Source organism: Gekko japonicus, unplaced genomic scaffold, assembly GCF_001447785.1.
Source record: "Gekko japonicus isolate JY-2015 unplaced genomic scaffold, Gekko_japonicus_V1.1 scaffold373, whole genome shotgun sequence".
Classification (NCBI taxonomy): Eukaryota; Metazoa; Chordata; class Lepidosauria; order Squamata; family Gekkonidae; genus Gekko; species Gekko japonicus.
The window spans coordinates 887,223-900,672 of NW_015167542.1; the positions used below are offsets into that span (position 1 = coordinate 887,223).

A 13,450-nucleotide genomic window follows, 5' to 3' on the forward strand; every position below is an offset into this window, starting at 1 on the left:
CAGTCATGTGGCCAAGGGTGATCCTGTAGTCATTGGATTGGATCCTGTGATCTATCAGGAGAAGGAGCTGATCTTCCCAGCTTTCCTCTTCCCCAAGCAGTCATTTCTGTCTTGGAAAAATTAATCCCCAAGGCCATGGGATAAACATGGAGTAATAATCAAATGGGTTGAGAGAAGTTGTGAGGGGGAGGGGGGCATAAAAATTACTCTTTGCCTCTTGCATGAGTGGAGCTCTGCTGGCAGAAAACAGTGATTTCATATCCCCTCTTCCACTGCAGTCTCCTAATCCATGTAGCTGTTTCTCAGTGCTGGTTATGTGACCCTGGGAGTAAACTTTCCTGGGGTTAGAAATGGCTGCTGGGGTTTGGGGAGGAGAGAAAGCTAGGAAGATCAGGGATTTTTGCATGGGGGATCAAACTCAAGGAATTTTCACCCAGCTTGAAATCTGCTTTATATCATACTACTGCCATCCACCTTTATAATCTGGTTTTCCAACAGCTGCAAAAAATAGGGAAAGCTTGGAAGATCAGGATTCCTTGTGCTGAATGCAACCCTGTTATTGACAGGGTTCCTCACAAAATTTTCTGAAGCCATGAGGATTGGATACTCTGGTGAATTAGTGACTGGTTAAACAGGAAGCAGAGGGTAGGAGTAAGTGGCAGTTCTCACACGCAAAACATCTGAAAAAGTGAGCATCTGAATAGATCATCTGTGCAAAACATCTAAAGAAGTGAGCAGTGACTCACAAAAGCTCATGCCCTACCACAAAAAAAATTTAAGGTGCTGCTGGGTCCTTTTTTTTCTGATGTGCAAAACAGTTGCTGGACTAGATGGCTCTTTGCTCTGATCCATCATGGCAGCTCTTATTTTCTTTTCCCCTTAATGTGAATAGCACAATGTGTCTGTTTGCTTGTTAGGAGGCTCCACTTGCATATATCCTCAGGATCTTTTTATTAGGTGCAGATGTTTTCTAGAACAATATAAATTGGGAGCACTGCAGAGTTTGCTGATCCTAAAGGCTACATAAACTACAATATTCATGTTGTTTTCTATTCAGTGACAGGAAAGATGTACACAGTTCCTAAGCCAGAGTGCAAAGAGCTGTTTTGGGAGCATCCCAGGGTTAGAATATATGCATTTTGATTAAATATATATATATTAAACAGCAATCCTTCCCACACACATTACATTTCCAACTGCTTTTGAAAGTCAGGTTGCCATGTGATATGAAAAGCTGCTGTCTGAGAAACTCAAACTCAGAATCAGTTTGATGAGGCAGAATAAGTCATGTTGTTCTTTAGATGTTGGCTATGGTTATAATTTTGTGAGTACTCTGTTTCTTCTCCTGTCTGCAAAGGATCATCTTTAGGCATTTTATTTGGCGAGATCTAATTGTTAAAACCCCTGTGCCTGCTGTGTACAAAGCAAAGCCGAACGTTCTTAATTTTTTGTGATGGTAACAGCATTATTTTTTTTCAAACAGGGTCTCGTTTTAAACAAATTGTATTAGCTTGCTTAATCAGATTTGAGTTATTGTTAACATTTGTAGTTTCAGTTAAAGGAGAATGTAATGTGTGATTTTTCATCTGTTTCAGAATGTGGACTCTGAAAAAGAAAAGGAATTAGAAAGACAAGCTCGCATTGAAGCAAGCTTGCGTGAACGTGAGAGAGAAGTTCAGAAAGCTCGTTCTGAGCAGACAAAGGAAATTGACAGAGAACGAGAACAGCACAAACGGGAAGAGGCCATTCAGAATTTCAAAGCTCTTCTGTCTGACATGGTGAGGATTCTTTGATTTAAGATTAGCAAGGGCAAACATGCTTTCATGTTTAGGGAAGATATAAAGTTATTACCTATTGATTGTGATTTGTGACATTTGGAAAGTTGGAAGGTAAGATCTAACTCTAAATGACAACAAGCTAGTAGCAACTCCTAGAGCAGTGGTGTTAAACATGTGGCCCGGGGGCCGGATCAGGCTCCTGGAGGGCTTCTATCAAGCCCGCAGTAGAACTAGTTGTCTCCTTCTTCTTCCAGTTCTGCTGCTGCAGCATCATTGTAGATTGCTTTGCCAGACTCTCTCAGTCACTCAGGAAAGATAGATAGGCAAGCTTCTGTTCCCTGCACTGGCTGAGGCTCCTCCCTCTCCTCCCCCTCCCAGGGGGACATAGGGAATGAGCCTGAGCTTGCTTCCAAGCCAGGCTGCCTGAATTGCACAGGAGAGAAAGGCAATCCTTTCTTCCATTCCATTGGCTGAGACTCCTCCCTGAACGGAAGGAGGGAGAGCTTGCTTTGCTTGGCTGCCTCAATCGCATAGGAGAAATACAAAGCACCTTTAAGACCAACAAAGTTTTATCCAAGGTATGAGCTTTTGTGTGCCTTGGTACAGTGTGTGTTTTTTAGAGAAACTAACTACTCTGGAGCTGAGAAGGGCTTTTACTGCCCTAAGGTTCCACGTCATACCCTCAATGGTCTGTATTGGCCGCTTTCTGGGTGCCCCTGCCGCTTCTAGAATATGCCTATGTGGTATGGGTGAAGTGGATGATGTCGAACATTACATTCTGAGATGTTCATGGCACGAATCACTTAGGCAAAGGTTTATTTATCCTATTGTACCTCTGTGTAATGGAATTTCAGAGCAGGATTTGACCGTTTTCTTGCTCTCTGATATTGATGCACATGTTACTAGCAGAATGGCTTTGTTTGCACTGGCGGAAAAAAAAAATAAGACTGGGTCTAGGACTTACTGCAAGTTATTGATGTATAATGTTTGTTGTGCTTTGATTTATTTTGTGTTGTTATGGCCAATAGTTAAGACAATAAACTAAACTTGAAACTTGAGTGTGTTTTTTGTTGAGCCTGTTATGCTGTGGCTCTCCTGGGTGCAATTGGGTTCCTTCCCTCTTTTCACTGTATTCATGCCCTCATGATCCAGTCTTGCTCAGTAGGAAAGCAATGTGAATTTAGATGAGGAATAACAACAAGCCAGTGAGGTGGATTAGGCTGAGAGTGTGTGTCCAGACCAAGTTCACTCAGCACATTTCCTTTGGGAATTTTGAACTTGGACTTCCTAGATAGTAGGCTGATACTGACCACTGAGGAAGACTATAGTTTTGTAGACAAACACATAGCCCTCAGTCTGTGTCATGGTGCTTTCTCATGTTCTTGACCAGCACGTGAATCAATTTATGTACAAAAGCTCGCAATGCTCAGCCATTTCATGTTTTCCCCTGGGCGCTAGGCTCAGAACTCTGAGCATGAGATTTCTGTTTTTTGTTGTTCAGTCGCACAGTCGAGTCCGACTCTTCGCGACCCCATGGACCAGATCACGCCAGGCCTTCCTGTCTTCCGCCGTCCTCTGAAGTTTGCTCAATTTCATGTTCCTCATTTGGTGGCCAAAGTATTTGAGCTTCATTTTCATTATCTGGCCTTCCAGGGAACAGTCAGGGTTGATTTCTTTTAGGATTGACTGATTTGATCTTTTTGCAGTCCAAGGGACTCTCAAGAGTCTTCTCCAGCACCATAGTTCAAAAGAATCTATTCTTCGGCGCTCGGCCTTCCTTATAGTCCAACTCTCGCAGCCATACATGACTACTGGGAATACCATTGCTTTGACCATGCGGACTTTTGTTGGCAGGGTGATGTCTCTACTTTTTATCATGCTGTTTCTGTAGTGAATGTCAATAAATCAAAAGTAGGTTTGCGGCTTACAGATACACACTTGAACAGCATACTCAAGATTGCAACAGCACAGTCATTTTGATGCAATAATTCAGAGCAAGAGGTGTCAGTTATCAGACACTGTTAAATAAACAAAATATTGCAAGAGTGCTAATGTTTTAAGCATGTTTTTAAGTAAAAAACACACACACGGCCCAGCCCAACAAGGTCTCATTTATGTCAGATCCGGCCCTCATAACAAATGAGTTTGACACCCCTGTCCTAGAGTGTAAGTTCTGTTCCATAGTTTTCTTGCATCTCTGTTTTATCAAGGAATCTATACCCCTAAGTACCAAAAATAGAGGGGTTGTATTTTTCATTGGAGTTAAATTGAGTAACAACAAAGATACTATAGTTGTCCGTATCCAGAGGAGTTTTCACAGAATGAAATAAATGTTCTGAATGAATAATACATCCAGTAGGAAGGACCACCTGCTCCCATGTGAGCCAGCCCAACAGTTGAGGACATCTTTTGAGGCCTTTCAAGTATGTGACTTCACATTTTGGAGGGTGGTTACCAGAGAGAGAGAGCCTTTTCTTTATGGCATATCTAAGTCTTAGCCATTTTCCTGACATCTTATTTTCATGTGTCAAGTTAAATCTAATAATTTATCCAGCATCTGACTAACTGTGTGGGTTTGGAGGGTTTGATTCTATTTCAACTCTACTACTCTTTCTTTTGGGATAATATTTGTTGTTTATTGCTCCCAGCGACTTGGCTGAGGGGATGACATCGAAATCTGATATAATGCACATTTGCATAACGTTGATGACTTAATAATTCTGATTGTGATTATTTTTGCACAATTCTGGCTAGGGCAACAAATGGAGGCAAGCATGAGAAGATAAGGATGAGGAAAGCAAAAACCTCTGGGTGTGGGATCTAGAGATCCTTGGATGCAAAGACTGCAGATCTTTTGTATATTCCTCTCCTCCCATTATCTCTTACCAACCCTAGGAATGCAGGACTTGTATAGACTAATAGCTACTCTTCCATTACCCCACGTCTACTGACATAAAAGGCAGGAATAGCAATTTCATCTCTTCCCTTCCACGCAGAAACTCCACAACCCTGGGAATGAACTTTCTTGGGGTGCGATGGGACTGCTGAGATGAGGAGGAATGCAGGAAAAAAATTGCAGTTGACAGCCCTTTACATTGAGAGATTGCTGAATCTAACCCTTTGTCTTTCTCAAGAATACAGGCAATTTCCATTAATCCATTTTATTTCTGTCCCATCAGCACACTCTTTCTGTGTGTTTTAAACTTTTTTTGCAAACTTGAAAGCTTGTTTTTAAAAAATTACAAATAACTTTGTGGGAAATTTGCTGAGTTCTTATTTAGATCCCAAGTTCCACAGAGACTCTGAATCTGAAGAGCAGCCCCCATACTGCCAGTTTTTCATGGATTATTGCATGATGTATGTTGAAGCATTGTATAGTACGGTGGCTGTATTGGGGGTGGGGGGATGGATACGCACACAACGTATACTATTAGTATAGTATAATATTAATATAGTGGCTAATACTGAATGAGATTTTTTAGCCAAGCAAGGGTTCTCTGTACTTCAGGCACCACCACAGTACTGAATATGAAGATTGGGATAATAATAATCCACTATACTGGATTTTTGTTGTTTGTTAGGATTACTGAGGTAATGTATGTATGAAGCATTTTATAGTATTCAAAGTGCTGTGTACATTTTAAGTATTGCTGATATTGCATCAGAAGAGTACCTATAACCTGAGATTCAGAATGCCCCACCCTCTAGCTACCTCCTCCCTTTCGCTCGCCTCCACCGTCCTCCTCCTTATCTTCCTGCTGCCCTGTCCTCCTCTTCTCTGTTGCTCCTACTGCTACCACCCCTCTCCCCTTTGCCCTTCAGCCAGCTCCTGCTTTCCATCAACTTCCTCTTCTCTGGTAGCAGCAGCAGCCATCTTCCCCTCCCATTACTGCTGTATCTTTCTTGCTCCCTAGCTCTCCTGCCACTTCTTTCCTTAACGCTGCTTTCACCACACTCATGGCACAGTGGTTTACTGGGATTGCTAAGCAACTGCCAAAATGGCAGCTGAGATCTTGTAATATAATGTTATAATATCTCATTTTTCAACTGTTTGTAGGGATGTTAAATGCTCCCTCCTTTTTGTTTTGTTTTGTTCTTTTTGGATTTTTCTGCAGACCAATGGATTTTCCCTGATTTATCAAAAAACAACCAAAAACCCACCTCTTCCCAATAAGAAGAGATAGGAGGCAGCAGTCTACTAGAACACGCAGTGAGATAATAAGAAAGCAGAAGAGGATAGAATATGATGAAAAGGGGTGGGAGGAGTGGTGAAGAAGAGAAGTAGAAGGGAAGATTGTTTCCCTTCTTATATTCTCATCAAAATCCAGTTTGTTTTTTTTAAATCAAGGACTGCAATACTAGAAGGCTCCTGCTGATGTCAGAGTAATGTTTTCATGAATCTCCCTGTTTTACACAGCCAGAATATGGACATCTTACTTCCTTGTGTTTTTGAAAACATACAGAAGCAAGATTCTCAATAGTTAGCCAAACGTTTGAAATGACTTTATGTATAGTCATCAGTGTTCCTTCTAAGCTGAGTGAGTGTGAGCGAGCTCACAGTTTTTTAGCCTCCAGCTCCCACATTTTTGTCTTAGCTCAGGAAGGATGGCTCCAGAGCAAACTAATTTATGCAGCAGCCAAATCGCTCACTCACAACTTTAATGCCGACAGCTCACAAAGTAGAATTTTTGCTCACAAGACTCCACGGCTTAGAGGGAGCACTGATAGTCATATGAACTTTTTTTGTATTAGGTGCGATCTTCAGATGTGTCATGGTCTGATACTAGAAGGACACTGCGTAAAGATCATCGGTGGGAATCTGGCTCCCTTCTGGAAAGAGAAGAGAAGGAAAAGCTATTTAATGAACATATTGAGGCACTTACAAAGAAGAAGAAAGAGCATTTTCGCCAACTGCTGGATGAAACTTCATCAGTAAGGAAGGTGTTTCTACAACCAAGGAAGTCAGGATTGTGGGGGGAGGGGGGAGGACCACTCAGCTGCCTAACCGGAAGGTGGTACTTTATATTCTCATTTCTAAGCATAATGGCTTGGGTCCTGTATCTATGGTCAACATGCACATCTCTTCAGGTGCTGTGGAGTTAGGCCTCCACTGCACAGCTTGGTTTCTCTGGTACTGGGCACTTCCATTTGCACACCTCCAGTGTTGATTTCAAGGAGCCCTAATGTACCTAGAACAAGAGGAAGTGAGCTCCACAGCGGAGGACTGCTTCCACTTTGCCCTGATCCAAACCAGTACTGATAAGCTTTACTAATAAAAAGTTGCAGACAAAATTCTGTGCAAAAATTAGCTGGCCTTTAAAAAAAAAAAAAGCAGTGCAAAAAAAATCCCTGCTTTTGTATTTGTTTACAGAAACTATCTGCAAGGCAGGTGGCAAAGCATCCCAGGCCCCCTTGAGTCCAGTGACTCCTGCCCTGAAGTCATATCCCTGATAGCTTTCCTGTCACCTTAAACATTTTCAGTAATGAAAATTCAGTGGAACTTTGCCTCCTACATATCTATTCTTTAGGTTGTGCATACTGTTTTGGTTCTGATGCTATTTCACTTAGTCTTTACCACCGCAAACTGTATTGTAATAAATACTTTTCCCTGTTTGTTATTTTTATCCACTACTGTTAAATGCTTAGGCTATACGGCCCATCTTATGCATGAGCCTTTTTATTATGTTAGTGGCCAAAATATTTTGATTGATCTGTGGGGATAGTAGGTATGTTTTTAGCATATACCTGTAAACCTGGAGCACAGACAAACAGTGAAGTTACTGGGTGCCATTGAGATTGGTAGGTCTTGAAGCAAGTAGTCCCGTTTATTTCAGTAGTGTATATGTGCATCAGTTCCATTTTCCTTTTTGTATATTAGGTGTCAGTTCTAACAGTTAAAAGGCAAGCCAATAAAGAAGAATGAAATGATCAGTTTCTATCAACTTAACTTTATCCATATAGCAACAAGCCTAACAGCTTACTTATCAGCAGTGGCTTGTACTGATTTACATTCTACTGAATTAAGTACTTCATATTTTTAAAACTAAGCATTCTATTTAAAATACATAGTTTCTCCACTTGAGTAATTTAAAAAGATTTGTACAGTGAAGCAGCATGGAGGCAATAATGCAAACTAACAGAATAATGAATCCGTGTTGGCCCTGATATATGAGCCTACCTAGCACTCAGGGCTCTCCTCCTTCATTCCCTTCAGTTTGTACACAAAAAGCATGATGGGGTTGTATGTGTTTTCCGTCCCCCGTCTCCCCCCCCCCACTGTAATGTGCAGAACCAGAAAGTATTGGCTGTATGTGTTCAGCAGCAGTAGGTCATCTGCTTTTGCATGTTAGTTCCTGGACTGAGACATACCTACACATCTATAGAGGAAATTTTGCATCTCTGGAACAGCCTCTAATGCTAGCTTGCAGCTACTTGTCTCTGTGCCTAGATTGTCCCTTGTTTATTGGTGCCCTTCTCTTGAACTTGCTCTTTCAGGTACTGGACATTTGTCAGGCCTAGCATTGTTTCCTCATATATAAGCTTGTAATGTTTCTCTTTGTCTGTTTCAAAAGATTACCTTAACATCAACATGGAAAGAAGTAAAGAAAATCATTAAAGAAGATCCCAGGTGCATTAAATTCTCTTCCAGTGACAGGGTAAGAATCCCCATGATGCTGCTGTTAGGTTTTTCATTTGTTCTTAAAACCAGGTATATTTTCCTCTTCGCTTTAATCTTTATAAAGTTATGTAAGTATGTGTTTCACATCTAATAATCTCTCTCATAAAATTGTACTGATTACTTCCTTTTATTTTTTATTTCATACAGAAAAAACAAAGGGAGTTTGAAGAGTATATAAGAGACAAATATATTACAGCCAAAGCAGATTTCCGGACACTTTTGAAAGAGACCAAATTTATAACATACAGGTATGCATCCAGATGCAGTGCAGTCTTTTGAATTCTATATTCTGCTCTTTTTTATATTTATGTCCTGTGTACATTTAATTATAATTATAAGTGTCTCTTAATTCATTGGGGGCTGCTCCTTTGACTAGGAATTGCTTCTAAGTAAAGATGCACTGGCAGCCCTTGAGAATGAAGCTTTCAGTTTGCCTACAGAACAGATGCAGTATAGGCAGTGATAGCACAAGCTTTTTTCCCTCTTTACACTTGCTCATTCCTGCCATTGTGGCTCACTGTAATCTGAAGATGTATATCTGCAGGTGAAAGGGGTATTGTAGTATCGGTGTACTTCACCATCTGGCCAATTAGAATACATTTTCAAGAGAGAGAATTTTATAAACTTATTTACAAAATGTATACCCTCCCTTTCTAACCTCATCAGGGCAAACAAGGCAGCTAACAGACTAAAAGTATACATGATAAAAACACATCTCAAAAACATTAAAACAACAGTCAAAACATAGGGCAGGCAGGAGGGATCGTTGAAATGCCAGCTGAAACAGTGCCAAGCAGACGATGGAAACAGAAGAGACAGGCAAGTCTCACTGGGGGAAAGTTCCAGAGTTTTGGTGCCATGACCGTAAAGGCCCTCTCCTGGGTTACCACCTGCCTGATCTCAGGAGGTGGGGGCATCCAAAGCAGGGCCTTGGAAGATGACCATAGCAGTTAGATAGGTTTATAGGTATGCTGGTCTCAAGTAATATAGGGCTTTCAACACCAGCACTGAATTGTGCCTGTAAACAGATTGGGAGCCAGTGTAGATGGACTGGAGCAATATGGTCTCTACAGCCCTCCCCAGTCAACATCCTTCCTTCAGCATTCTGTACCAACTGAAGCTTCTGAGTACTTTTCAAGGGCAGCCCCACATACCATGCATTGCAGTAATCTAGATGAAACCAGTGGCCAGATCTTTTCTGCCAAGGAAAGGCTGCAGCTGGTAAACGGCACTCCTGGCTACAGCTGCCACCTTCTTATCCTGCAGTATGTCTGTGTCCAAGAGCACTCCCAACGACAGATCTGTTACTTCAGAGGGAGTGTAACCCAATCCAGAATGAGTGACTCCTTAAGTCCTGGGACAGACTTTCCATTGATCAGTAGCACATCTGTTTTGTTAGGGTCCAGTCTATTAGTCTGCATCCACTCCAAAGCTTCCTTCAGGCACTGGTGGGTAGAATTGCTACAGGATGGTGTGGTGGTGGTGGGTGAAATTCTACGGGGACCTTACCTACTTGTATCTTCGATATTTATCTCTCATGCCTAACTATTTGCATGATGGTATCCCCTGTGCTTATTTTCAGATCCAAAAAGTTGATTCAAGAATCTGACCAGCATCTGAAGGATATCGAAAAGATATTACAGAATGACAAACGTTATTTGGTACTTGACTGTGTGCCGGAAGAGAGACGCAAACTTATTGTGTCCTATGTAGATGATTTAGATCGCAGAGGTCCCCCTCCACCACCCACAGCTTCAGAACCTACAAGACGAACAACAAAATAGTTATAATGTACTCTTGAGCAAGAGTATCTGTTAAGTCAAGAAGCTTGCATGAGCCATCTGTCAGGTTTAATCATACACATTACCATGAACTTACTGCAGAACCATCCAAGGAGCAGAGGAAAAGCAGCGTTTGTGAACATAAAGCAGTCCCTTGTACAGAGAGAATATTTGCATTGGTGCTTTTTTCTCTTTGTTGCATGACTGACAAATATTCTAACCATGCAGCTATCTCCAGTGATTTTAAGGTCCTAGAACAATGATCTGTGTACAAGATGTGAATGTTGGTAGCATTTGGAGTCATTCTTCTCAGCAGTGTTATTTGTGAAAGCCTTGGGATGATTGATATTTGTGGTCTGAAGTTAAAAACTACATGAGTACTACAGATGTCCTAATGGGAGATCTAAGGTCAGGCACTCTGATGATTAAACTATTGATGGCTGAAGGCCCCAGTAAGATTATGTCCCTTTGCAAACCTGAAAATATAGGGACTAATTCTTTACTCATGTGGCCTTTCCTACATAAATCAGGAATAACTCCATTAATGTCAGATCCAGCATGAGAGGCGAATGAACCTTGCAGAGACCAAATTGAATAAATACCTTTTGATCTTGTTCACAGGCCTGCTTTGATCCCCCATCCCCCCCATTATAGGCACAATCAAGTTGCTTTGCCCAGTAGTCTGGTAATGTTTTTGCTGTAAATTGGAAATATACACACACACAAAGCCCAGTGTGTTCCTTCCCAAGATAGCACGGTTGTACAAAACACTTTTATTTACCATAAAGTGATCTCTACCACCTCTAAATTAGACTATGGATTTCCCTTCTGGATATTTCTTGTAAACTATATTCCTGTTTTGAATGTCAAACTTGTGTTTCTAAAGTTTAATTTTGAAATGTTGGGATTGTTCAGTTTATGTATTTGAACGACAATAAACCAACCCTTTTTATATATGGATTGTATATGCCTAGTAATGGTTTATTACATTCTTATTGAATGTTTAATTTGTGTGTCTGGCAGTATGCAGTCACTTGTATTGGTCTAGAATAGTTTGAGGTAAATTGGTGACAGGTCTGAAGTACTGTAGATGTCAGAGCATTATAGTTGTGCCCAAATGTAATATAAGTTTAATTATACAACAGGACCACAGTATTAGTCAGGTTTCACCGTTAGAGGGGAGACGTTGGGGGATTCTGCTCTCCTTACTATTACAGCTCTTCTCTTATTAGTTGTGTCCTAAAATGTTTGATTAATCTGTTTATTTGCTGAGTTGGATAATTGTGTACTAATTGGAGGGTCTAGGTTGAACCTAAAGGGAAGGAGGAGGCTTAGCTTTTTCCAAATTGTAATGCTACCTCACCTAGGTAGCACATAAAACTTTGTCAGAGGTTTTCACCAAGAATAGTTGTTTCAGTCTTTACAGTAAATTTCTTTCTTTTTTTCTTTCATCTGAATGTGAGAGTAATGTGGAGGACAAATCTGGCCAAACGATATACTAGTTCCCATGGTGAGGTATTGTATATTTTGTGGCAAGTTTCAGATTGCAAATCGAAAATACTTTTTTAAATTCTAAGAACTACAACACGCTTTACCCTCAAATGCTTATTTTAAAATGTGTAATAAGCCAAAATAAATGAGTTCCATCAGGGGCTTTTCTTCAAAAATTCAGGACCATTTTCACTATTTAGTACCCTTGGGTTTATTTGCTACAGGTAATATACATTTACGAACATTTTGTCTTTTAAAATTTATTTTAGACAACTCTTTGAACTGTATTGCTCAAAGGATGTTTGCATGTTTCCGATGAATCACCACAGGGGTCAGAGATTCTTGCCACTGGTCATCAGCATTTTAATTTGGAGCAATCATTAGGTCCACAGCTTGAATCTTACCTTTCCTAAAGGCTTAATTTTTACAAACTTGTTTCTAAAGGGGAAAAGTGAGATAATCAGCAATTGTTGCTGTGGTTGTATCAAATACAGCACTTGCCCACACAATGTATAGCTGGAGCAGCTTGACTGCATACCAACTGCATAAACTCATTAAACCCAAATAATTGGATCCAGAGGGTCCCTTCCACTAGGAGTAATATTTTATTGGATGGTGACTTTTCATTGCATGGACGTCTTTCTCCAGTGCAAGATTCCTCCATTGGTGAAAGGAAATAGTTGCATCTAAACCATAGAGTATCGCAAATAATAAACCAATACAGTTACAATCAAATTAGAAGCCAGCATTAAGTGTAGTCATATTGGTGAAAGGTTCAGTGTTTTGCACAAGCTGAACCTAAGACTTTATAAAGTTTTTAAACTAGCATGTTTCACTACACATATGCAATCCAAAAGTTCCATCTGGAATAAGAGAGCTGCGTCACAGGATCTCTTGGAATGGTAACAAGGTACTGGAGCACACATACACAGTTTTACTCCTCTACATCCTTTAGTCATATTTGTATGCAATCTCTGTATCAATATATCTTAATTCTCAAGATGGCACCTTCTATGGATATTTAAATCCAGAGCTTGGGGATATGGTCAGACCAGACATGAGAAAAGCCCTAGGTTTGCAGACAAATCTGAAATCTTAAAAAAAAAAAACCTGGGTAGTTAAAACCCTTATTTTGATAGAAACAGCATCTGTAGTTTTAAGAAACAAATGCCCTTAGTAGCTGTTGCTAGACAACTACAGTAGTATTGCCAACCTTCAAGTCTAGTTTTGCCTCAGTAAAAGGGAGGGGGCAGGACTTTTTTCAAGACCTATTTTGGCCTTTTAAGGGAGAACTTGCCATGGTCAGCAGCAAATACCAAGTGACTTGCTTCCCTCTAAGCTGAGTTAGTGTGAGCTTGCTCACAGTTTTTAAACCTCCGGCTCACACATTTTTGTCTAAGCTCAGGAAGGATGGCTCCAGAGCAAACTAATTTATGCAACAGCCAAATTGCTTGCTCACAACTTTAATGCCAGTAGCTCACAAAGTAGAATTTTTGCTCACAAGACTCCACAGCTAAGCTTGGAGGGAGCATTACAACATGCATAATTTACCCAGGCCTAGCTGCTGGCTACTGTTCAACAACTGCAACCTCACAATTAGTGTTGTGTAGTGGTTGGAGTTTCAGATTAGGATCTGTAAGACCCAGGCTCAAATGCCCACTCTGCTATGGAAGCTCACCGGGTGACTTTGGGCCAGTCAGACTTTCAGCCTAACCTACTCC

At 40.7% G+C, this 13,450-nt stretch overlaps 1 protein-coding gene across 5 annotated transcripts in view; it reads left to right on the forward strand.

Moving 5' to 3' along the window:
* The window catches only part of TCERG1 (transcription elongation regulator 1), an 81,366-nt gene extending 70,129 nt beyond the window's left edge, over positions 1-11,237 (forward strand). For all 5 annotated transcript variants that reach the window (XM_015413614.1, XM_015413615.1, XM_015413616.1 and 2 more), the window contains 5 exons: positions 1,596-1,778; positions 6,531-6,710; positions 8,351-8,434; positions 8,605-8,705; positions 10,040-11,237. In XM_015413614.1, the coding sequence (XP_015269100.1) occupies positions 1,596-1,778; positions 6,531-6,710; positions 8,351-8,434; positions 8,605-8,705; positions 10,040-10,241 (750 nt within the window). In that variant the 3' untranslated portion in view covers positions 10,242-11,237. The remainder of the gene's footprint in view (positions 1-1,595; positions 1,779-6,530; positions 6,711-8,350; positions 8,435-8,604; positions 8,706-10,039) is intronic.
* Positions 11,238-13,450: the final 2,213 nt, after the last annotated feature.